This window comes from Lonchura striata, chromosome 4, assembly GCF_046129695.1.
Source record: "Lonchura striata isolate bLonStr1 chromosome 4, bLonStr1.mat, whole genome shotgun sequence".
Lineage (NCBI taxonomy): Eukaryota > Metazoa > Chordata > Aves > Passeriformes > Estrildidae > Lonchura > Lonchura striata.
Genome location: NC_134606.1, coordinates 32,280,701 through 32,306,449, shown reverse-complemented (window position 1 = coordinate 32,306,449; position 25,749 = coordinate 32,280,701). Strand labels below are relative to the sequence as shown.

Sequence of the window (25,749 nt, the reverse complement as noted above, 5' to 3'; positions counted from 1 at the left end):
TGAGGCGGCGGCCCGCCCGCACCGCCTCCCGTGACCCGCGGCCGCTCCCAGCTGGCGCTTCCCGGCGCTTCCCGGCTCCATCCCGCTGCGGGGAGCACGGGCCCGGGACAACGGGGCGCTCTTGTGGCCGGCTTGGGCCGCCCTTCCGCCGCCGTCCCGCGGCCTCGCAGGCCGCCGTCCCGGGCGCAGGATGACCCCTCCGTCTCACTGGGACTTCCCGGTGGAGCTGTGCTGCCGGCCCATGGCGTTCGTCACGCTCACCGGCCTGGACGTGGTGTACAACGCCGTGCACCGCGCCGTGTGGGACGCCTTCTGCGCCAACCGCAGAGCCGACCGCGTCCCTATCTCCTTCAAAGTGCTGCCCGGCGACCACGAGTACCCCAAGTGCAGGACGAAGGTAGCGAGCGGCGCCGGCCCCGGCTGCGCCCCGTCCTGGCTGGGTCCCGCCCGCTGCCCGGGAGCGGGACTCGGTGCTCCCTGCGGGCACGGGCCGTGCTCCGCTCTGCCTGGGCTGCGGCCGGCTGCCACCGCGCTCTGCCGGACCCCGGCTGCCTCTTCCCCCAGTTCTGAGGGAAAGTGTGGGAGCTTCAAGTGAGGGCGAAGGAGCAGGCGAGGGCGTTGTGATGGAGTGCTGCTTGTGCATAGGAAACCTAGGGATGCCTTAGCTCATGAGCCAGAAGCAAAGAAAGCCCATATGGTTTGCTTTTTAAAGTACTTGCTCCTCTTCTACATAGCATTAAGGTACCCTGTAAAATTTGATCTTAAATGAAACCCAATACTCAACTCTGGAGAAACTAGATAATGTGTTCTGAAAAAAAACCAAAAACAAACAAACAAACAAAAAAAAACCCTAACCTGACCTATCAGGCTTTTTTTTTACAAAACATGTCACTTTAACTGAGTGAAACACAGCAGAAAGAATATCTCTGCTATTCTCTCTGCTTTGCAATGGCAAGTTAAGAAGCGATGAGTCAATGAGTTTAGCTGTTAGGAAACTACGTAGTTCCATGATGCTGGCAAAGACAAATAATCTAAAACCATTGTTTTCAATTGAGCCTAGCATTTCATGGCAGTGTATGAGACTTGCACCTGAACTTAACCCTCCTCTCTAGTTTTCCTGGAATCTGTTGTTCTTTGCTGCTGATATCAGGCCCTGATGCCTGAGCTGTAGAGGGAAATGGCTTAATAGGAAGCAAAAGCTTGAAGGGAACAATGTTAAAGGCAAGATGACAAACATATTTAGTGACAAGAATGTAGAGAATATGCCATTTCTTGTGCTATAAATATTTGTAAATGGTTTTTGTAGCTTGCTTCAATATCTTCAATATTTTCAGCGGACATCCTATGAGTGGTATATTCCAAAAGGAATCTTGAAGACTGGTTGGATGAACAAACACCTGAATTTGGTTCCAGCACTTGTGGTGGTATTCTATGAACTGGACTGGGATGAGCCACAGTGGAAGGAAAAACAGCTGGAGTGTGCTACTCGAGTTGAAATTGTCAGGTAGATTTTTTTCACTTGCTTCATAATGTACTGCAAGCTAATGTAAGTGTGAATTGGAGAATCTGTTTGCATTCTAGAACATATAACATTTTTTCTTAAACATGAGTTAAGGGGAACTTGAACTTTGCTTTTTAATATACAACTCACAGTAAAGAACTTTTTTAATAGTTTATTTGTAAAACTGTTACTTATTTTACTTAAGTAAAAACAGCCCCTAAAATTTTACTTGCTAAACTCAGCACAATTGTCCCAAAAGAAGGAAGATCGCATTCTCTGAATGATTGAGCATATTGTGTCATTTGGGTTTTTCACCTTTGTAGCATTCTTCCAGTGCTTCCATCTAGACTGATTTTTTTTTTTTTTCTGGTTATTCAGAAATAAGAAGTGAAACCTTGACACTGTACTATGTTGTCTTTATTTTAGGCAGAGTTTGCAGGGAAGAAATACCAAAGTTGCTGTGGTTTTGATTCAGAAAAAAACACCATTGCCTCCAGGTACTTGAAAACTCTATGTACAGTTGTGGTGTTCTCATTTTTCAGAAGGCCCAGTGGACTGAGCTGACTTTGGGTTGTCACATTATCTGTGGTTCTTCATCTGATGTCATCTACATTCATTAAATGCACTGTGATTGCAGAAAGGTGTAAGGATAAAAAGAGCATTCTGGACAGTTGACCCTAAACATTTGATGCTTTTATCCCTAACTTCTTCCTCTTAAGTCCAAGTGCATTTTTTGATAGACAGTATCAGAGATGTTTATACGGTAATACATCTGACCTGCCTTCTTGTAAGCAAGTTGCATTATAAACACAGGTAAACCAGTAAAAGCATTGAGAACTTAGAGGAAGAGTATTTGGTACCTACAGAGATCTTTTGTCTTAACTAGTTTTAATCAATAACATTTTAGAGCCACGTGGAACTGTGAAATGTGATACACTTTAACTTTACATTTCTGTAGAGCTACTGTGTGCTTTCTAGTGTCTGGCAAACCTTTTTTTTTTTTTTTTTCCTCTACCTGCTATATGTGTTTGTCTTTCCTGGATACTATTTTATTTCTCAAGACACGGGATATTTAATTCTGTGAGAGATGAAAAACTTACATTATACTTGTAATTTTTTGTTTAAAACTGCTAGAAAGTTTCTGTATGTGTTCTGCTGGATGAAGCACATAGTACTCTGAAAGAAGTAAGAAAGAATCTGCTCTCAGTTTTATCTTTATTAGGTTTTTCAATACTGTTTAGATCATTTGGTCTACCTAAGGTTCATAACCTGACATTTAAACTTTGACATTGCAGCACCACATACACTTACTTGTCCTTTCCTTGACTTCACTAGGGGAAGATGTTATTGCATCAGAGAGGGCTGCAGCCTTATGTAATGCTTGTGACCTCTCTGGAAAATCACTCTTTGTACTTCCCCACACTGATCATCTTGTTGGCTATATTATAAGGTAAGTGACCATAAACCCCTGTCTTGCTCTGTTTGCAGTCTGTGGGTTGGCTTATATGGCACCTAGCCCGCTAGCAGCAGGTGGTGAACACTTGTCTCAAAGGGGAAGAGGGATCTGCACACAATAGTTAGCAGAGCTCTAAACTAGACTTAAAGTGGGAAAGGGATAAAACCAGTTTCACTAAAAATAAGCCTCGGGTCAGCATGCCAGTGTTGAAATACTGGTGTGCTAGCAAGGGCCTTCATTCTGCTGGCTCAGTGGAGATAGCTGATGGAAATCCATGCAGTCCTGTGTCCGGTTCTGTGCACTTCAGTGCAAGAAAGATATTAAGGTGTTTGAGTGTGTCCAGGGAAGGGCAACAGAGCTGGTGAAGGGTCTGGAGCAAAAGCCTTATGAGGAGCAGCGGAGAGAGCTGGGGGTCTTTAGTCTGTAGAAGAGGAGGCTCAGGGAAGACATTATTGGTCTCTACAACTCCCTGAAAGAAGGCTGTAGTGGATGGTTGGTCTCTTCCTCAGGGCTTCCCTTCAAGCTGTAGGGTGAGAAGAAATGGCCTAAGTTGCATCAGGGGAGATTTAGATTGGATAGTAGGAAAAATTTCTTCACCAGAGGAGTTATGCATTGGAACAGGCTGCCTAGGGAAGAGGTTGAGTCACCATTGAAGGTGTATTTAAAAGATGCATATATTCTGCTTAGGGACAGTAGGATGGGCTTAGTGATGGACTTGGTAATAGGTTGACAGTTACATTTGATGATCTTAAAGGTCTTTTCCAATCTAAACAATTCCATGATTCTAATGGAGAATTTGAGAGGTCATGGGTTCAGATGAATGCTATGTGGAACACTGGTTGTAGACCAGCAGTGAACGTTTTACCTGTTTGCTGGAATTCTTCAGATTATTCTGATGAATTCTGCACAATTTCATTTCTCTGAGAGGTTGAATAATGACAGTCAGAGATGTTGCTTTTAAAGAAATATTAGTATATATCCCAAGAATGTTCTTCAGGTAGAGGTAAAGTGGGCTTTTCTACTTCTACAGTGGTTTTGCCCCTTCTAGTTTGAAATGATTTTCCATAAGAATACGTTTTTAGGTTTATCTCTTAGGAGGCCTTTGGTTTTTTTCTCCCCTTCCACTTCCTGGCCATGTAGTTTTCTCCTGTTTATGTTAAGTGGCATCTATCTGGTTGCAAATATTATGTCTTTGCCATTTTATACATTTCTTGTGCCTTCTGTTTTGATATTTACATGGACTACAACTTCAAATAATGTAGGAAGGCCTCTCAAAAGCAGACTGGGGGAAGGCAGACACTTTTGCGTAGCTCTAAAAAGATGGGCTCAAACTAAGTCAAAGCATGTTTTACTATAATTAGTTTAAATTTTTCAATATATCCTCAGGGAGAGGAGTCACAGTCTGAAGCTAACCCTCATATTTATATGTAAACAGAATAAATGTCAACATAAATTAATGCTGCTATTGTATCCAGGCTGCTCACAAACTGCCACTGGAATTGATCAAAATAAAGTAGTCATTACTTCGAGCTTTGCATATGTTTTTTGGTGCTAAATTGAGATTATAAGGACAGAACTGGTACTTCAGCCTTTATTTTTTGCATGTGTCAGTGCTGTTGCATGTATTCCTCTCCTGGCTTTTGATCTTGTTCTAGTTGATTCTACTCCTTACAGCTTGATCATACAACATAAGCTCCTTAGATGCTCCTCAGTCTCATATTGCATTTGGTGTTCTTGTCCTCTTTGTCCTCTCTCCCTGTGAGTTGCTGTGGGCTATCTCTCTTGAAGACAAGTTCCATTGTTACCTCTGCAAGAGGTAGCTATTGATGTTTGGACAGAATGATGAGACCTAGTCTGAACCCTCAAAATTTTATTTACTGCTGTTTTTTTCCTTTGAATTACTTCCACCAGCAAACAGATGCATTTCAGACATATTCTGTGAGCCTCTGCAGGGTTTTCTTGTTTTGACTTAAGGGCATCTTTCATCTTTCTGTTACCTTGCAAAATCAGAACAGCTTATCCTGAGATTATCTTAAATTAAATACTAGAGTTTGTTGTATGAGAAGTTAGTATATAAAGCTCTCAATTTACTTGTCCTACTTACTACTACCCCTTTTGTAAAAGGTTTTTGTGTGCAGACTCTTACCCTGTGTGGTAACTTTGAGGAGTTTAGTAATACCACAAGGTCCTTTGCCAACAGTAAAACAAACATGATTAAAAGTAACTTATTTTGAAGAACTTAAGAATTTCTTTGTATGTGGGAGAAACTTTGTGAAACTTATGAGCAACTTTTTTGCAGGTTGGAAAATGCTTTCTATGAGCATGCACAAACTTATTATTATACAGAAATAAGAAGAGTTAAATCTCATAAGGAGTTCTTGAACAAAACCACTCATCAGGTAATGTTACCCTATTTTTGAAATACTGTGCAAGCTATATTGCATATTAAAACATGAAAATAACTGTTTGTTACTTAAATGTTTTTATTCCTCTCTTCCAATTTGAGATGTCCTCTCTTAGTATAGGAAGTAAATCTGATTCTTTTTTCTGCAATTTAAACTTTTATTTTGATTTGTTTTGTTCTTACATTTGTCTTTCTCATATCTTCCTTAGAAGACCCGCAGGGCAAAATAAAGTTCTCAGATTAAAAAAAGAAAAACTTCTAATTTATCTACATGGTTTAACCTATTTGAGTGTGGTATCTTAAATTGTGGGATATGTTTCCCTTAGATATTTTGTACTCAGAATTGCACTTGATTTCAGTTTTTAACTTTTGCTTTTCAAATGCACTCAGACACATTATGTTCTGTTGCAATTGCCAGCTTTGTCTCTTGGAAGCTGGAATCCAAGTGGTGTGCTCCAAACCACAATCAGCTCTGTTGGCATAGGGATTTTGGGGTGTTACAAAGCCTTTCCCTTGTGCCAGGGTAGCAGGCTTTGAATAGATTAAATCTATTGAAAGATCACTCTTGCATCATGGTGGCAGACAGAACTATTAGGAAACAGTTGCACAGTCACTTTTTCAGGTAAAGTGCTGTATTATGTAAACCTCTGAAGTCACCACCTGTATCTCTTTGTAGGTAACAAGGTATGTTTGGATTTTGTGAATGATGTACACTGGTTGTGTTTTGCAGCTTTTGTTTGTTAGACACCAGTTCAAAATAGCCTTCTTCAGTGAGCTGAAACAGGATACACAGAATGCTCTCAAGTAAGACTTATGTTATCTTCCCCACCCTCTCTTCCCCAAATTACAGCTAAGCCATAAACTGACAAATATTTTCCTGAATGCAAAATTATTTAAACATGTATGTAAGGGGCAAGTTCTTCACTGGGAAGAATGCTCTGGTTGGAAGGCTGTTTTTCACTGTTGGCAGTCCTTTTATAGAACTTTATTGTCATGTGTGATTTAACTCTAATTATTACTGCTTAGGAATTACAGAACTGCATATAATCTTGTGCATGAATTGAGGGCTCATGAAACAAACATGCTGGAAATCAAGACCATGGCAGGATTTATAAATTACAAGGTAACAACTGTATTTCTAGTCTTTGATATCTATTACTTAAAAAGGTTGATGCACCTTTAATGGGGAAAGGTTGTAAAGTTCAGTTTTATATTGCTTTTACAGAGATGGATTAGAAAGAGTTAGCATTGGAACACCATTTATGCTCGGACTTACAGAGACTTCTGAATTCCACACAAAAGAAAGATCCTTAGCTGAAGTTTGGGATTATCTTGAAGGATTTGAGTTCATTTGAGATGCAGTCTTCTGAAACACTAGGATCTCTTACTCTGTGCAGGGAGAATGAACACCAAGGCTGCTTGTTCCTTGAATATTTTTGTCTTCTTGCAAAACTTAGGCCAATATAGTTCAGTTACTGCTTGTTAGGGGGAAGAAAGTAACTCTCTAAGACTCAGTCCATACTTTAGTGGTATTTTGAGGGCTTTTAGGTAAAGCAAAACTATCCCACCACTTACAAGAATCTTGGAGTTGTACTCCATCGAATTCCATTTGTGTACTGCAGGCTTCAAAATAATAATCTTTCTAGAAGCTCTGAAATTCCCTGTTATATTTGGCAGTGAGTTATGCACTCTTCCATTGATGGCTTGGGCAAGAAGGGGATGATAAATAGTATTAGATAAAATAGAGAACCACATGGTTTCAGGTGTAGTGCATTATGGTTTACAGATGCAAACCATAAATTTTTCATCCTTTGTTTTTTACACAATTTTGCTCCTCAGAAATATGTAGAATTAATTGGGGGAGTGGCAGGGTTGAGTGCTAATCCTTAACAGCCTAACAGTGGTTTTTCATTTTACTTTTATCTATTCCTAGATCTGTCGCCTCTGTTTTCAACATAATACTCCACTGGATGCTATTGCACAGTTCAGGAAGCATATTGACCTATGCAAGAAAAAAATAGGAAGTGCAGAACTGGCTTTTGAGCATGCTGCCTGGATGTCTAAACAGTATGTTTTTGCTTAGTAGTGTTTTAGATAAACAGTGAACTTAAAAATATTTACTTGTCTAGTCAAGATACAAATTCTTAGCTCTCTAAGAGATACACAAGAATGTAAAATACACTGTTGTTGTGTTTGAATTGACTACTTCTGTCTTTGAATGAAGAGAGTATGAGCAAATGCAGCCATGGAGCTTAGATGCCAAAGTTCATAGAAATATCTGTCTTGAGTAACCAGAACTTTTATTTATAGGGTACCTTTTAGTTCATATTGCTGTTCTATACATAATCTTGGTTATGAATTTTTTTAAACAGGTTTCAGGCTTTTGGTGACTTGTTTGATGAAGCAATTAAGCTGGGATTGACAGCAATTCAAACTCAGAATCCAGGGTTTTATTACCAGCAGGCAGCCTACTATGCACAGGAACGGAAACAACTAGCAAGTATGCTTTGTAACCATGATGTAAGTTGTGAGGGGAAAAATGCTTTGTAATTAACCAGATAGTGAATTCCCTAATGTAGTTTTAAGTGGAAGTGGAACAATCTGTAATACGTGTAAATGAATTCTGAGGAAAAGATATGTGTCTTTGTGATGCTTGTTAATATTACGTGTATTTGTAATGTATGGATAAGGTTGCCCCAGGACAAATACATTAGTATTTATTTATTTACAAATAATTCTGACATGTTTTAAATTTTTTTTTTAATATATTTGTGCATATCTGGATACTTGAAAACTCACTTTGTTATTCTAGTATATGTGCACTGTCTCTGGTGACTTACAGGAAGCAGAGAAACAAGAGCATTGGTACTAGGGTATGGGGAGGGTATTGTTTTAGTGTTTTTCTAACACTTGCCTGGCAGAATACAAAACAGAACCCCTTTTAATTACTATATTTGAATTTACAGTCCTCTGTGACATATCCCAATCCAGATCCCCTGGAAACGCAAACTGGAGTGCTTGACTTTTATGGGCAAAGACCATGGCGTCAAGGAATATTAAGTATGTTTGTCTACTGCTACAGAAATATGAGCTTATTTATGAATCCTTACTTGATATCAGATTAGAAAAGAACTAATTTGTCTTAACATACACACTTTAAATACTAAAATAGGCAGTATAAGGACTAGGTGGTTTTATTGTAATTTGCTGATTTTGGGTAGATTCTTAAAAGCATGGGGAAAAATAATTGTGTTCTAGAATTTTCCTTCTAGGGAGATGTAGCTGCCTGTGAGGTAATAGAATGTGTGAATGTGTTTGAGTTGAAACTTGCATTACATGTTGCTCATGGTATAAATTGTTCCCTTTGGGTCTGGACAGAATTCCAGTTTCATGGGTTTTTTCATTGTCTTATGCAGGCTTTGATCTTTCTGATCCTGAAAAGGAGAAGATGGGGATTTTATCCCTACAGCTAAAAGAGAAAAATGTTCTCCACTCAGTAAGTTTTATTCTTAAAAAAAAAAAAAAAAAAAGTTGTTTTAACATGACCCTAATGTTTGCATATATAATGATATCAATAATGGTTTTATCCACTAGGAGCTAATAATCACTTTGTTGAGTAATGCTGTCGCACAGTTCAAGAAATACAAATGTCCAAGAATGAAAAGTCATTTGAGTAAGTATAGATAACCAGATACATTTTTAAAATTTAATTTTGCAAAGGCTTTCAGTACTGATTGAGAACTTTTTTTTCCAGTGGTTCAAATGGGAGAAGAATATTACTATGCTAAAGATTATGCCAAAGCTTTGAAGTGAGTATCATTTATGATTGCTTCTTTTATGTGCTGCCTTCTCACTAAGACCCCCATGTCTAATTGCTATGGAATAATGTTGGAAGCTTGTATGAGACGCCCCTTGTATTGGTTGTGATTGAAGCACAAGCTATTGAGTCTATGAACCCCACTTTTATAAAAGAAACTAAAACATACGAGTCAGTTATTAGAGCATAAAAACTTCCTGCTATGAGCTGTTGTGGGAATTTGCCATATTGGCAAATTATCTATATCTAACTCACTGAATGCTGTCTCTCTCTTTTGTTTGAAGTAGGAGAGATGTATTTACTTGTTAGTAGGTGACTGGACTTTGCATGGAAGAGAAGATAGGCTAGGATAAGCAGATTAATTTGTGTCAAGCCTAATTGCTCTATGAACGGGCACTTTTTTGTTTGTGTTAGGTGGATTTTTCTGAAGAAGGCAGAAATTCTTGTCTTAAATAGTTGAGAAGAGTTTAAAAAAAATCACTTCTCTGCTTTGTTAGTAACAGCAAACAGTGTTTGGAACATATTAAGGTGTGTGGTTTTGCCTGATAAAGATTGATGCATATGTTGTGGACCTTTGTAACCCTTGTAGGGGGATGGGAAGTAGGAGAGAAAAGAAGCTGTTGGCTTAAGGAACTCTAAATTTCTTGAGTTTGGAAGGGGACTTTATTGTGGAGGTTTGATTTCCTTTTCTAAATACTTACTGCATATTCAATAGTAAGGCATATTTTTAATGTGATATTGGACTAAGCACTTCTGTCCAGTTGCTGTTTTGCTAGTTCTTTATGTGAAGACAGATGAGTTTTCCTGTTGTTCTCTTATGAAAAATTTTCTATCTAGAAATAGAAAATTCAGGGAATAAATGTTTCTTTATCATAGTTCCATGCTGTTTTCAATAAATCATTGCCTTGGATAAACAGTAGACTTTAATCTAGCATTTGTATTAGTGAAGATGAATTTTGTATTAATGATACAAAAAAAATGCATGCTTCTAAAGCATTTTGGTAAGCATAACTTGTTTCCTCTCAACTTGACTGTTTTGCAGGCTATTGGATTACGTTATGTGTGATTATCGCAGTGAAGGATGGTGGACCCTCCTCACTTCCATATTGACAACAGCACTCAAATGTTCATATCTGATGGCCCAGCTGAAAGATTATATCACATACTCTTTAGAGCTACTGGGCAGAGGTAATCTTCTATTAATATTTTGAAATATGACAAATCATTGTCAGACACAGTGCTTACAGTACTTCAAATTATTTGACTACAAAGTAACTGTGTACTTGTGCTGGATTTTCACTACTTTCTGTGCTACACTGAGAGTTGAGTTGTATTTCTTCAATTATAAAATTAATTGCATTCAAATAGACTGTGTTAGGATATCAGAGACACAGAGCTTCATTTGAGACTGTTCAAATAATGTAACAGGAACTTCCGGAGCTTTGGGATTGCAAAGAACAGTAGTACAGCTAAAAGAGAAAAACATTTTTCCTAGTAACAAAACTAACATGATTTTTCTGGACTTTAATATCCCAAATATGCTTCTCCAGGAGTCTTTATGGCACTCTGCTATTGAACTATGTACACGGGGTGTTTTAGGGGAAAAATGTGGCATAGGGTGGCTCCACAGTAAAAATGCAAGCACTCTGGTCTGTGTAATGCCTGCTCCTTGACATTGCAGAAATAATCCTTTGGGGCCCTAAATTGCTAATACCACTATTAGTGCCAGTGGTAATGGGTTTGCATCTTCCTAGAGCTAGTCAGGCTGCTCTGTATTGAAGAATAGAAATGATGCAAAACCACCTTTATTCAAGAAAAGAATGCTTATTTTAAGTAGTCCTTGTTTCTTCCTATCGCCTTCTGTGAAATGAAGGTGACAGGAAGGTGCAGTTGTTTTATTCCAGTATTATCTGAGGTGGCTTCTTTGTGTGTTCCAGACTTGTCTATGCTTGCTTCTGTTTTTAAACATAAACAACAAAGAGGTATAAGCATTGTTCTTCTGAGGCTTTGCTCCAATAAATTACAACATGCTTATCTAATAAAAAAATATTTTACTTGGTTCCAGTGAAAGTAAGAGGAAACATTTAAAATGGGAATGTCCTTTGTTATGGTAGATGGATGGTAGAATTTTTTCCCTTTGGAATGTGTTATTTGAAAGATGCAATCTAAGAGGAAGATTTACTGTTAAGAAAAAAGAGACCCTTGCTTCTGTCTTGTAATCTTTTTTTTGTTCTCTTCATTAGCATCTACTCTTAAAGAAGATCAGAAATCACGAATAGAAAAAAATCTCATAAAAGTTCTGATGGTAAGTGGCAGAACTCTTATTACCATTTCAAATAATCCTAAGAGTGGTCAGTGTCTGGTAACCTTCTTTTATTGTTCTTTGTAATCCTTTGCCTGCCTGCAGAATGAAAGCCCTGATCCTGAACCTGATTGTGACACTGCTGCTGTGAAAGCATCACAGAAATTGTGGGCTGACCGTGTTTCCTTGGCAGGCAGTAATATTTTTACAATAGAGGTCCAAGACTTTATACCATTTGGTAAGTAAGAAAGAAAATTTACACCAGATCATAAATTCGGATGTAGTTAAACCTTGAAAAAACTAATTAGGTTGAAAATATGAAGGATGTATTAAAACTAACAACAGTGCTACAGCCTTGGTCTGCTCCTTGTCTAAATCAACAAGATAAGAAATATTGAGAGAAGTCAGTGATCTCTTATCCCTGATATGGATTACTAAAGAATTCCCTATTTTTGTAAGATTTCTGATATTCTGGTGTGCTGTGAAGTAGGATTCTGAGGAAAGAGGACAGAATGTGTGCAGAGTAATACTTCCCATTGAAAAGAGGGCATGCATGACATCCAAGAGTACGGGACTATCTATTTTCTACTCGACATCTGCATCTCTCCTGTGCAAAGGTTTTGGCCAAGTGCTGAAAAGTGACTTTCTGTCACAGTGCTAGTTACCAAATTTGTCCACTTGCAAAACAGAGTTGTAAGAGTATACACAGAACAGTTCTTGCCACAATCATTTCAGGAGTGTGCTTCTGGAATTTAATGTTACAGTTCACGTTAACACCTACTTCTTGTTTCTTTTTGCTTTTTCTTTTCTTTTTTAATTCCAGTACAGTGCAAAGCAAAATTTCTTGCTCCTAGTTTTCATGTTGATGTTCCTGTGCAGTTTGATGTGTACTTGAGAGCCGATTGTCCTCATCCTATCAGGTTTTCTAAGCTCTGCATCAGTTTCAATAATCAGGTACATGTGTTCTATATATCTCTGACCTAGTGATAGAAACAGATAATAAGAATGGAGTAACATTTTATTAGTTTTAAGCATTAAAAAAAAATCAAAAGTTTTGCCAAAAAAAATGTTAATTCTAAAGTGCTTGGGTTTTTAATGCATTATCTATTGCTTTTGACAAATATATTTATACTGGAATAAGACTCTGAAATGCAGTTTGATTAGTTCATTTGTCATATCTATCATCATTAGTTCATCTCATTAGTTCATATTGTTAGTTCATCTGTTTTTTTATGAAGCTTGCTAAAGTTTCAGAAGGATCATTTTAATGTCTTATTTCTTCTGATTCAAGAAGTTATATTAATATAATGGATATCTTGTGTCAAAGAATTGCACTGTAATTACTTGCTAGTTTAACTGTGATATTGTGAAAAGTAGCAAAAACCCATGCAGTTTGATCCAGTAACACAGACCCTTAATATTTGCTACATTGCCGTTACTCTCTAAAGATGTCTTCTATCTGAATGAATCAACTTTTTTCCCTGCTTCTCCATTGTAGGATTACAACCAATACTGTGTTGTAGAAGAAGCCTATCAGAAAAGTGATATTCTAGAACAGTCATCACAAGGAACAATGTGCTTAGTGCCTGGCAAAACAAGAAAGTTCTCTTTTAAATTCGTTGCAAAAACTGAAGATGTAGGAAAGAAGATTGAGGTTTGTCCATTTGTTTTGTACCCTTCTTACTGTTCCGTACAATGAACTCAAACTACGATGTGCCCCTAATCTAGCACCAGTTAAAAACTGCAGTTCTGAATGTCTGAATTTGTGAAACTATTGACAATGACAAAACATGACGAAAGCCACAAAAATTTGAGAATTGTTTCAAGAAAATGTCATCCTTTTTTTAAAAAAATGCATAATACTTAAAAAGTGAGTGCTGGTATATTGCTATGGGAAGGTAGGAAATTGCAGCCCATTACACTGCTTGCACCTGGATACTTTTTCCACTGCTGTTTCATTAAATGAAATCCCGGGGTGGTGGAGGTCCTCAGTCTCCAACCTGTCAGAAGCTTTTTGATGGTACATGTATTTATTATGTCTGTCTGTGTTGGAAAACTATATTCCTACAACAGGTGATCAGAAGACTCACCAATGGGTGTTTAAATTTGTGTCTGTCAGATCACTTCTGTGGATTTGATCCTGGGAAGTGAATCTGGCCGCTGTGTGATTCTGAACTGGCGAGGAGGAGGGGGAGATGCTTCTTCATCTCAAGAAGCATTGCAAGCATCACGGTCCTTCAAGAGAAGACCTAAGCTTCCAGACAATGAGGTGCACTGGGACACTTTGACTATTCAGGCAAGCACGATGTGAGTAACTGGGGTTCCAGACTAGTCTTTTTTTTTTGAGTTGTTCCCATTATGCTGTTTTTCAGGAGTCTCACATCTCTTAGTTTAATAGGCCACCAATTGTGGGGACTTTCTTAAACAATAGGGTATTTTAGCCTCCTTTAAACTAGGCTTAAAAGCATGTTATTTAAGAAAGATACAATAACTGAGTCTTTTCTCTTAAAGGATCATTTCTAGAGTGCCAAATATTTCTGTTCAGCTCCGTCATGAACCTCCTGCCCTGACTAATGAAATGTATTGTTTGATTGTGACAGTCCAGTCACATGAGGAGACAGTGGCCAAAGATGTCAAGCTTACAGCAGGTTTAAAGCCAGGTACTTGGGGTTATTTTCATTTAATCCAGCAGTCTCATAATCGACTCCTTTTTGTGGATGCAATGCAGAGAAGTACAGTAAACTGTTTTCTTGTAGTAATTAAAAGCCAAACCAACATTGAAGTTGGGAATGATGAAATACCAGTGGTAAGAACAACAGCTGACAGACTCATTCAATTATGTTTATTTTAACCACTGCTTGTCTGTGGGGCTTACATGGGTATTTTCAGAATATAAATCTTTACAAGTTTGAAAGAAAACATGAAAGCTTTTATATTCTTTTCTAAATTTTTATTAATTTTGTTTGTAACTAAAGTTTTCTTCTCCCCAAACAGAAATCTTTTTCTTGCTGAGCTGACAGCACTAGACAATGCTAGATAAATGTTTTCTAAGTATAGACATAGTTTTTTAGACTGAGTTTTCTCTCACCCCCACTCTGATTTTTTTGTTTTCCCTGCCCTGGACAACATGGTTTGATTTTTAGACCACTAGAAATTTGGGGAAGAATGGAGCACTGAAGCAGTATGTTTTAGAAAGCAAAGGAAAAAAATGCAAATATTATATGTCTGAGTCCTAGCTATCTCCATATAGATATTGCTGACAGTTTTCAGTGTGTGAAGCCCAAATGTTATACTCAGTATTCCTCTTTTTAGCAATTATCCGGAAAGACAAAAGTATTTTTTAAGTCACTAGCCTATAGGATGCCAAACGTTCTGTGTATTCTGAAATAGAACCCTGTTTTCTATGGAGTTGTATGGTTCATTAAAGTCACTGGAGTATTCTAGAAACTTGTTTAATTGGATGTTTGGGCTTGGCTCCTGAAGCACTGTTTAATAGATGATCTGTGTTTTCTTAGTTTTTTTTTTTTTTCCTTGCTTGATCTAATCTCTTTAACTTGGGATATGCAAGGTCAGTGTGGGTTTGCTGATTGCATTAAAAGAACAATGGAAATCTGACATTTCACTTATAGGGAAGGTGATGTATTTTCCACAGTAGTAACTCTTTGGCAAGATGTGGCTTGTTTTGCTTTGAAAATTATCCCATGTAATTGCAGTAATGCCATTATTCTAGTTAAGCTCTGGCTGAAGAATGGTGTCATTTAACATATATACATTTCTTTTAATTTATTTTCAACACCGACTTGAAAGAAAAGTTTTTAAAATATGTGAAATCATTAAACCATGTTCTTGAAAACAAAAGAATCACAGAACAGTGAAACTTCCTTTCTACTTCATTATAGAATATCAGGAAAAACTTGAATCACATAATCCTGTTGTATTACTTATATGATAGGGAATATCTGTATATGATTTCTGATTTTTGAAATTCTTTTTTCCTGGCCCAAAGAGATGAAACAATAAACTTGCAAGGGTACAAATGCTTCAACTTGGAAAATTTTGAGGTGTTATCAAATCTATCTTCTGCTGGTACTTTTGAAAGATTCTCTTGGCAAAATGAATTGTGTTAATTCCTCATGCATTGCTTTTAGAGATTTTTTTTTTAGTTATTGTTTTCATGTTTTAGTGATGTAAACTTGTGTGGATATGAACATTGTTTTTAATCCTAGGGCAAGATGCTAACCTGACTCAGAAAACTCAGGTGACTCTTCATGGAACAGATGCATGTGATGACTCTTTTCCTGCACTGCTTCCTGATATCCCTGTAGGAGACTTGCAACCAGGGGAAAAGGTCAAGGCTTAAAACCTTACTTCTAGATCACACTCAAGAAAATAGGGACCAACTAATAAAAGACTCCCTTAGACAAACTTTGGTTTACTTTCTAGTATCTGAACTGATTCATTAAATGTTTATGGCATATTTTGCCTACTGTTTACATGTAGTTTAGTATTCCTTTAATGAGACTTTTAGACTAAATTGGATAATCAGATATGTTCTGGGTTTGATGATACAGGAAGGAGATATAAAATAAGGAGGCTAACTTCAGCTGCTAATGAAATGCACTGCTTAATGGACAGTAGATAATAATCAGCAAATGTGATTCAAGAGGGTAGAGGATCAAATATGCACTAAACTGAAGTTGTGACTAGTTAGTTAGAAGTTGGTTATGTCATATATTACACAGTTACGGTTCTGTTTTTGCATTGTTAAAGTAACAGACTAGCATCTGGAGCAAATTTGGTGAAGCAGCTGGAGTTGTGCTGCTCTGGTTAAAATAATTTGCTGCATGATCCAGATTGTGGATTCTATGAGATACATTATGGTCAAAATAATGCCCATTCTATTGTTGCCCTGTTGGACCAAGTCAGATGATTAACAGCTTTGGACAGCTCTAGACCTAATTAGTATAGAATATAGTTTATCTATAGCTCACACAGTCTCCTTTATTTTGCAGCTGGAAAAACCAATATACATCCGTTGTGGAACAGTTGGTGCAAGAATGTTTCTGTTTTACATTTCTTACTTAATCAACACTGTTGTTGAGGGGAAAGAAATCCTCTGCAGGTGTCACCGGGTAGGTTTTAAAGATGCACTATTAGCGTTTTGTACAGAAAAATTCGTGAAATACAAGAAATACTCTAAAACCTGTAATTTTGAGTATCTTAGAACCCTTTCTAGAAGATAGAATAAATGCTATGTCAGCAGTATGGTAGCCCTTTTTAGCATGAGCAGTACTATAACTATTAGCAGAAGAAAAGTTTTCTTTATTTGTTCGTAAATATCTTTAAAGATACATTCTTCTCTGGTGAAGACTTGATTAAAATAATGATTAAAAGTAACTTTATATTAATAATCTTTGACTTCAATAGCCAGGCCTTAAGCTGAATATAACTTTTTTTCCTCTATTGTTCCCATCCCATTCTTTGCCTCTAAAGGATGAAACTGTAACCATAGACACAGTATTTCCTTTTGATGTTGCTGTCAAATTTGTCTCCACAAAGGTATGTGTTTGAAAAGTTGTTCATGTTTTGGAATCACAGTACTTTGGAGTCACACCCTGTTTAGTTAGAAATAGTCAGAGCTTGTGTGTGTCTTGACAGCTGGAGCACTTGGACAGAGTATTTGCAGATATACCATTTTTACTGATGACAGACATCCTGAGTGCCTCTCCTTGGCCTCTCACTATTGTAACAAGCAAGTTACAACTGTCAGCTTCTATGACCCCAGTAGATCAACTGGAATCTTATGTGGAGAATGGTAAGTTTTCTTAAAGTATGTTCTCTATCAGGAGGATACTTTTTTGCATAAATTGGGAGTAATAAAGGGAGATGTGTTAAATAATGTTTCCTTATTGAACTGTAAGTAGAAGAAAGCTGCTTAGTACTCCAGTTGCTTGCCAGAATACAACTTGGACTGCAGCATGCTTTGGAATGTAGTTCTGCTTCACTAGGTCAACTAAATAGACTTGAATGATGGATGGTAAATAAAATTCTAAATATAATAGACATGAGGGAAAGCACCTGAAATACTTCTGAAATGCAGCTTCTTAGATATCCGTATTGAATGATACTCAGTATTTCCAGTGTTTCTGGGCCATATATACTTTCTGGAATCCACTTTGCCACGTGATAGAGGCAGTATCCAGAGGTTAGTGATCCATGTCCATGATTGCAGTCCCAAAGTAAAAAATGTGAAGCTAGAAAGGGTAGGTTATAAAGAACAACCAGTAGTTTTTCTTTTTTTTTAATATTACCACAGCTCTATAACCTATTATTTGCATTTTAAAAAGTTATCTTGAAGATCTCAGCCATTAAAACTGCAGTATGTTAGCTTTGAAGTTAAGTGGAGTACTTAAAAGTAGAGCTGATCCAAAATCTTCCAACAAAACATTGTCTTTGTATTTGTGGCAAAGGTGTGAATTATCAGAGGTGTGAATTATGTGTTCCATCAAAACTGTGGATGCCGTGAGGTGTTCTAGGTGGCTGCCTGACTGTGGGGCAGCTGTCCACTCCTGTAATCAAGGACTTGTATGGCTCTGCTTGCTCTGTTGATTCAAGGGTTGCCTGGCAAAAAGCAGTTATTTCCCAGATCCTTTAGTCTTCAAACTGATATTTCATCTTCAGCTCTGGCACCTTGTGCTTCATGGCTTCGGATTGATGCTCCTAAAGAGCTAAGTGCCAGGACATGTGAACCTGTAGGGCTATCAACTGTTCAGCTGTCCATCTTTTGGTTGATGTTTTTTTTTTAAATATTAATGATAAATTTTGAAATAACAAAGCCTATACTTTTAAAAATCACTTTCTACATGTAAAGGCACTCTATTTTTTTAGTTTATTTGAATAGAGAAAAAAGAAAAGAAAAAGTGAGAACTCAGTTTCACTGAAAAGCCAGTAGTTTTTTCTTGTATTTCTTCTCTTCCCCTGCTCTTATCCATTTCAGAGGGAGAGGGGATGTTTTCATGTTCATTTTAATTTTCAAGCATCAGAGGCATCTTATGCTGATGTCTTGGAATCTGCTGTAGAAGTGTAGAATTTGAATTGGCATTATTTTGCTTTTTGTGTGTGTTTATGAGCACTAAATTTGCAATGACTCATTCTTGGTTTACGTTAAAGATATCATAATGCTGTTCAGAAAGTAAAGTGGCATGTATGTTACCCTTTCATGTATTAGAATACTTCCCAATCTATTGGATTTATACATTTGGTAGGTGTACTTTGCAGAGCACTTCAAAGGCCTTTCTGCCTGAATGCTTGTGTTTGTGTCATATTGCATTTCTAGACTTAGTGGCTTAGGCTGCTGTTATGCTTTGATTTTAAACAAAATCTTGCTGATAGTTGTTTTACAGACAGGTGAGAGTGCCAGTGAATGCTTTTGCCTTCGATGTCCTCCAGTTACTAATGCTAGTGGAGTGGCAACTGGATGTTATATCATTTCCTGGAAGAGGTAAGTGTTTCTTGGCCTTGATAAGGAGAGGAAGTAAGCCGATTTTTTTTTTTTAGGAATGATAGTGAGATGTTGGGTTTGGGATTTTTTGGAAGTGGGGAGGAGTGCAAAAAACAAACAAAAAAGTTTTGTGTTTTCCTGTAAGAAGCACTGTTTAGACTTTGGACCTACTAATTACTACTTAGTTTGTATACTTACTCGATACTTTATGTAGTATAATATTCAACATGGTCTGCATTTGACTTTTTCCTGCAGAAGTTCACCTGTGGAAAGTGTACCTGTTGTTAACACAGTCATCACTCTACCACATGTGATTGTAGAGAGCATTCCCCTCCATGTTAATGCAGGTAATATTAATTTGGCAACATGACCAAACATACATGTCCTAATCAGAATTTTAAAGAAAGCCACAATTTACATCACCCAGAGTTTCAATGACTGTAGCAAAATACAGAAAAATGGTGCTGAATATTATGGAGCTAGAGAAAGAAACTGCCTCAAGGCTTGCTCTTCTTTCCCCACTTGAAGGGAAAAGTAGGTAGTTAGTTACACAGATGTTCTAAAAGCTGTCAATGGAGCTGAAATAATACTCAACCTGTGTTATGCAGCAGCATAGAGACTGGAGTTAGCTCTGCTGATGCTGCCTTCCCAGTAGGTTTCTCTAGATGCCTATGGCAGCAGTTGTTCCATCCACATTCTGGGTGCATCCCAGGAAGAAACAGACTGAAGAGCTGGAGATGCTTGTTGGGTGAAATGTTTCTCTTACAGCACTTCACCTGCACAAGAACAGAGGGGGATTGAAATGTCCACCAAACACACATAATTTCAATGCTTTCCTCTGCTTGGTTTCATACGTACTGAGATTCTTCCATTCTCCACCTATCATGTTACACTTTGAAGGAGCTTCCTGACAATATGTTATTAGATTTTAGTAAGCTGAAAATAGTCAGCAGCAATGGAAGTGACTTCCTAGTTAGTATTCTTGGGCAGTGTTAGCAGCTGGGAGGTTTGTAACTAGATGTCAAAATATGATACTGAAAAACTGTAAAGAAGCTGTGTTCTGTTGTTTAATCTGTTTCTAAAGAAACTTGCCAGAAAGGTTTAGATGCCTGGTTCTTGTATCTTTTTTTATTAACTTTTCACTTCTTTTTGGAATAGACTTTTTTTTTGTGGAACTTGAAGATGTATTTTGTATTTGAGATAACTTACTTTCTTTCCAAAGATCTGCCATCATTTGGTCGAGTCCGGGAGTCCTTACCTGTCAGGTATCACCTACAAAATAAGACCAATTTAGTCCAGGATGTGGAGGTGTCTGTGGAACCCAGTGATGCCTTCATGTTCTCTGGCCTTAAACAGGTACAGAATTCCCACATCCACTGATCCTGCTGGTTTATCTGGTAGTGAAGAATACATTGTTTAGATTTACACTGATGTATAGAGGAAAAACTCATTGTTTTTTAGATGTTTAAAGTATGGTAAATTCTGTCTAGAAGAATATATGAATGCAGACTCCATTTTAAAAAGGGCTAGATGGAAGCCTGCCTAGAAGCTGTTTGTCATGTTGTTTATGGTGTTTCAGTATAGAAGCAATAGTTTACCTAGAATTGGAAATTAGTTGCATCCTTTACAGCTTCAGAAAGTAACTAGTGCATAAATAGAAAGTAGGCAGAGCTTTTGGACACAGAACTTACCTATGGTTGTGGCTTTCTTGTCTTCTTTTTTTAAGATCCGGCTACGAATCCTTCCTGGCTCACAGCAGGAAATGTTATATAACTTCTATCCTCTGATGGCTGGCTATCAGCAGTTACCTTCTCTTCATGTTAACCTGATGCGATTCCCAAACTTCACCAATCAGTTGCTCAGACGTTTCATACCAACACACATTTTTGTAAAGGTAAGGCAGTGAGGAGTGACTTGTAGATTCTGGGGACAGCCACCCCAGCTATGTTCACAGCTGAGTGTCTCTAAGCAGACTAAAATGTTCAGCTTGTAACAGGGTTACTCGCTTTGAAAAATATTGTGTTGTGCATTGGTGTTGTCAGCCCAAATCTTTAGGAAATCTGTTTCAGTGCAGTATGTATTTGGCTACCACAAGGTGAACTAACTGAAAGTGCTCGTTATGTCTCTGTTGTTCTATTCCATGTCTGACTCTGTAAAATGAGTTTTAAAATTGCCTCTATTTTGAGCATAGTAGAGCAAGCTAAGTAATCAAATACTTTTAATACCATGATTCATAGCACTTCTGAAAAAAGTGTTTGAGCAACACATATGAATAGGTTCAGAGACACTGCAGCATCCCACATCTCCCTAAATAACTTCTAAAAACTCATTCTGTCAGTGAATCAGTCTAGATTTTTTTCATAGGTGGTATAACTCTGAAGTCTGTTCAGTCATGCCATGAAAAACAGATCTTTTTACTTCTTAAGAATCATTTAAATCCATTTGCCCAAACCAGTGGTTTCTCATTCCACTGCTGCTGTCTCTGGAATATTTTGTTCACTTTTTATTCAGACTTTTAACAAGCAAGGAGCCCAAAGACTTGTTTATATAATTTGAGCTGGACTTGTTCAGACATCTGTAATCATGTTTCCAGGAAATGGGCCTGGCATTATTTCAATTTTGTTTTAACCAAAAGAGATAGGCAGAATTTACTTTTCGAGTATGCTGGTAGTCACTGGCTCTTCAAGACTGGTTGTCAGGGTGTCCTCCTAAGTAAATAGAAGAGCATTTTTTCTCAAAAGCATGGTCTTCATAAAACTCCTGTGGATTCTCAAGCTTCAGACTGCTTTGCTTTTGCTTTGGAGTTGTCCGAACATCAAAAAGCTTATTGTAAGGATGTTTTTCTTCTTTAGAACTACTTCCTTGCTCTCCTATTTCTAGTGGTGTTGCTTAAAATTTCTCCAAGAAATTGTCAGTCTAATTCCTGTTTTACAATAATACTTATCAGCTTTCTATACTGCAGTAGTGCTCGGTGCTCTGATCAGCCAGGCCTTGTCTGAGCTGTGCAGATGTGTGTGGAGAGGGCATTTACCAGGGCAGTTGAGGAGCTGAGGCCTCTAGGGGCCAAACTGAAATTTCAGTTGGATGTCATGTTGTTTGTGCCACCATTGGAAACCTTTAGAAGTAGGATAAGCTTAATGCTACACTTGGGTACCAGAGCTACACTGACAACACTATTTTACTGCATTGTAAAATAGTGTATTGCAGAGTTATTCCTAGTCTATCATTTTTGCCTGGATGTGGGTTTTTTCGTTGGGTTTGGGTTTTTGAGGGGAGTTTGTTTGGGCAGCTTGTTTTGTTTTGGGGTAATTTTTTAATTCTCTGTCTTTATTTTCTTAAAGCCTCAGGGTCGTCAAGCAGATGACAACTCAATTGCAGCTGCATAACTTTAAGACCTGTACCTCTGCACTTAAAGAAATGGGATGTTGCACAGAATAGTAAAGCTCACTTTCAAAACAAGGCTTTGATCAAACCATGAGAATTAAATTTTATTTTGAAATTACAACTTAGCAGAACTAATGTTTAAAAAAAAGCTATTGTTTCATAGACTTTCTTTAAGGAATAAACACGTGGGGAAATCTTGGTGCTTTATTTAACGGGAGCATTCTTTTGAAGTAAATTTTGAATGTCAAACTCTTAGAAGTATTATTGAGGCATATTAAATGTCTTGAATATTTAAGAAATGCTAATTCACTTGACCAAACCTGAAAGATGTTTTCACAGTTAACAGTGCAAAGTGTGAAGTTTGTGTTTACTATTAGAGATTTACAACATTGAAAATTATCATATTTTTACAGAGGTTTGTCCTGTGCCACTTGTGTTGAAGACACAGCAGGTTGTGCAGTAGCACTGTAAATTACAAATGGCTACATCATGCTGTTGCAATTGGGCAGCTTACTAGTCCTTTAAAACCATAACTCTCAAAAGGCACTGTTTCTCCTGGGTAAGCCATACATCCAATTTTGAATTCAGCAGCTAGTCTAAAGAACAGAGATTCAGTCATACCAGTTGGACTATCCAACCTGGAGCTGGTGTGGTTTGGGGTTGCTTTTACACACAGTTTCCAGATTAAAGACATGTCTTGATATTCTCCTGCTGTGTGAATTTAAAAAATAAACATCCTACTGTTGTACAGCTCTGGATGAACTGGTGTGTAAAGTGCAGTAAAATATGTATATATAAAAAATTGCATTGTGAAAAATTGCGTTGTTTATCTTTCTAAATAATTACCTTTTGATTGCTTGGGAAAAACCTTATTTATTGTCAAAGTGAAGTTCTAATAAACTGCTTGTGACAGTACTTCTGAAACTGTCCCTAACTGCATTGCTTTCACAGTTCTTTCATAACTCTTATCTCACTTGTGGACTGACACTTCCATCTATGGCATTGAGGTCCAAAATAACAGGTGTGATACTTGAAGGAAAGCATGAGTGAAGTCCTGAAAAAATATGTGTGAGGATATACTCTTTTTCCACGGAGTGCAGAGGTAGTTGTATTATGAGGGTTTTTCCAATGTATAGATAGGGATAAGAAGATGACTGACAAACTGTACTGGGAAGAATAAATTATACATTCCTTATTCTTTGCTTAAATGTACTGAACTAAGTGCCAGTCATGGAATAGGTATCTTATCTTTCTCTGTTTCTTTCTTTTTTTTTTTTTTTTTTTTAGAGTGGAAAATGTATTTCTTTTCCAGATATTTTTTTCTCTTAAGTAGTCACTCAGATTGCATCAATGCTGGCACCTCTGTTACTGCTTCTTAAAAGACATGTTGATGCAAGTAGTGTAAGTGTTTGGTGGAGAATTGGGTGCCTTCCCCCACCCCCAAAACAGTCTAACAGTGGTTTTTATCCCTTTCAGAAAGGGGATGACATAGAATACTTCCATGGTTACAATAATGTTGAAGTCTTAAGGGAATTGTGTAAATACATTCCTACTTAAAATTGTGAATAGGAAAAACAGAAATGCAGGCATATCCCACACCATGGAAAAGCTTGCTACTTTGCCATAGTCACAATTCCTGTTCTTTCATTTACAGAGGGAATCCTTTCTTTTTTCATACGATCTTATTATAGCTGTAAACACTACAAAGCAGATATTTTTGTGCTAATTGTCTCTGAAGTGCTTGGCACACCTTTTATGCTATGTAAATTACTGATGTGAATGAAAACATGCAGCAAGCAGGAGCCACCTTGTTAAAAATGCTCGAGCAGTGATTAATGATGACTATCATTCTGACTCACAAGATTCTAATGCTGAGGAGAATGTTTGTGATTCATAACCCAAATCCTTTTGGAAGTCTTAAGGAGATATATTCACATATTTCAGTGTAAGTGCAAATTTTTTATTATTTACTGTAGTTTGATAAGCACCAGTCACACTCCAATTTATACTACATAAATGTAGTCTATTTTAATTGTAACTAATTAAGTATCAAAGAAAAGCTACATATAGACTAGTTTAAAAATAGCATTCAGGGGGAAAAAAGATAGAGCTGTAATTTCCTCCCATTTTATGCTACTTGGTGTGAGGGGGAGAAATTGTCCCATCTCAGTGCTTGGGAGGAGAACACATCTCATCCCCTCAGATCTGGCCTATAGCAAACAATGGAGTGGAGAAAGTACTCTGTTTCTTCTTCATTTCTTCCAACCACTAAACTCTAGTTATAGGAAGTTAAGGAAAAGTGAAGGTTTAAAAGGAAGATTTTAATTTTAGCTTCCTTTTTAGGGTCTTACATTTAGTATTCTCAGATTGTTGATTCATAGAGGAGTTTATGGTTCTAACCAGCTTCCTTTTTGGATGAACAAGTTGTTTTTCTTCATGCTTTCTCTGTCTTCACCTTGAAGATTGGAAGCCCCTTGGGGGTAAGAGTACTTCTGCTAGGACCTCCTTCAGGTTTGAGGTTACTGTGTCTCAAGTAGGAAGAAGAAAAAAACCTCAAAGGCACCTCCTTCCTTAAACCTCCTCTGCTGCTTCATTTTCCAACAACAAGCTCCTGCTCCTTCATGTCTTTTCAGGGAAGAAGTTAGACTAAAGGAGAGCAACGTGGGTATCTTACACTGAAGTACCTTCCCAATCCTCCCAATGGTTTTGGCAAGAGACTTCTGGAGCTAAGAGGAGCAATCTCTACTGTGTTCCAAGGATTAGGCATGCTACCTGTTTAACTGAAGTGGAGGATAGGGAACTGTGCAGGACTTGTGGCTGTGTTTAGCTCTCTCAGATTCAGGATGCCCATGCAGAGTGTTTTGCATCTCTCTGCTTTGAGTGTAACAGATGTGCCATGACAGACACTTGAGGCAGCTCCTGCTCATCAAGTAGCTTTGTCCTATTGCCTTGCCACACTGGGTTGTAAAATAGTTCATGATTATAACACTTCGTACCTCACCAGGAATGTGGTTCTTGAGCAGCTGTGAAGTGAGTTGTGTTGTCAATAAAAAATAGTGTATATTCCAATTAATCATTGTTCTTAAATGAAGTTCAGAAAATAAGTTTATATAATGTGTAAAATAATTACAGAGAGCAGTTTCTTTAAAGCTCTGCAGGGATGGTTCTGGGTACTGTAGTCTGATAGAAGTAGATAAGGGGGAATAGTTGTTTCATCTGCTTTGAGGTTTCTGCTGGAGTAAACCCTAGAAGAGTTACATGCCACCTGGAACCTGTTTAATCCTGCTAAGTTTAAGAGCTAGCATGCAGCTGGGCTACAGATATCTGCAAAAATCCACAGAGCTGACTTCAGATAACACAGATACAGATTCATCCAGACTTACT

General features: G+C 37.6%; 1 protein-coding gene across 1 annotated transcript; it reads left to right on the top strand.

Annotated features, from left to right (window-relative positions):
* The first annotated feature begins 49 nt into the window (after window positions 1-49).
* Window positions 50-23,289, top strand: TRAPPC11 (trafficking protein particle complex subunit 11). The gene is made up of 29 exons (XM_021544817.3): window positions 50-397; window positions 1,335-1,504; window positions 1,928-1,998; window positions 2,837-2,951; window positions 5,257-5,356; window positions 6,092-6,165; window positions 6,388-6,484; window positions 7,295-7,428; window positions 7,734-7,881; window positions 8,328-8,421; window positions 8,778-8,857; window positions 8,956-9,034; window positions 9,116-9,170; window positions 10,221-10,366; window positions 11,422-11,483; window positions 11,586-11,718; window positions 12,304-12,434; window positions 12,979-13,134; window positions 13,600-13,787; window positions 13,992-14,140; window positions 15,707-15,828; window positions 16,493-16,612; window positions 16,974-17,039; window positions 17,139-17,295; window positions 18,873-18,981; window positions 19,237-19,328; window positions 20,204-20,337; window positions 20,708-20,875; window positions 22,323-23,289. Exons 1-29 carry the CDS (start codon window positions 191-193, stop codon window positions 22,365-22,367), a joined length of 3,402 nt encoding a protein of 1,133 aa, XP_021400492.1. The 5' UTR covers window positions 50-190; the 3' UTR covers window positions 22,368-23,289.
* The last annotated feature ends 2,460 nt before the right edge of the window (window positions 23,290-25,749 follow it).

Bases quoted from the DNA above. Each gene is read 5' to 3' on its own strand.
- TRAPPC11 (XM_021544817.3), top strand. From the start codon at position 191: ATGACCCCTCCGTCTCACTGGGACTTCCCGGTGGAGCTGTGCTGCCGG. The intron at 6,485-7,294 runs GTAACAACTGTA...ATCTATTCCTAG, and splicing joins CAGGATTTATAAATTACAAG to ATCTGTCGCCTCTGTTTTCA. The intron at 9,171-10,220 runs GTGAGTATCATT...ACTGTTTTGCAG, and splicing joins GATTATGCCAAAGCTTTGAA to GCTATTGGATTACGTTATGT.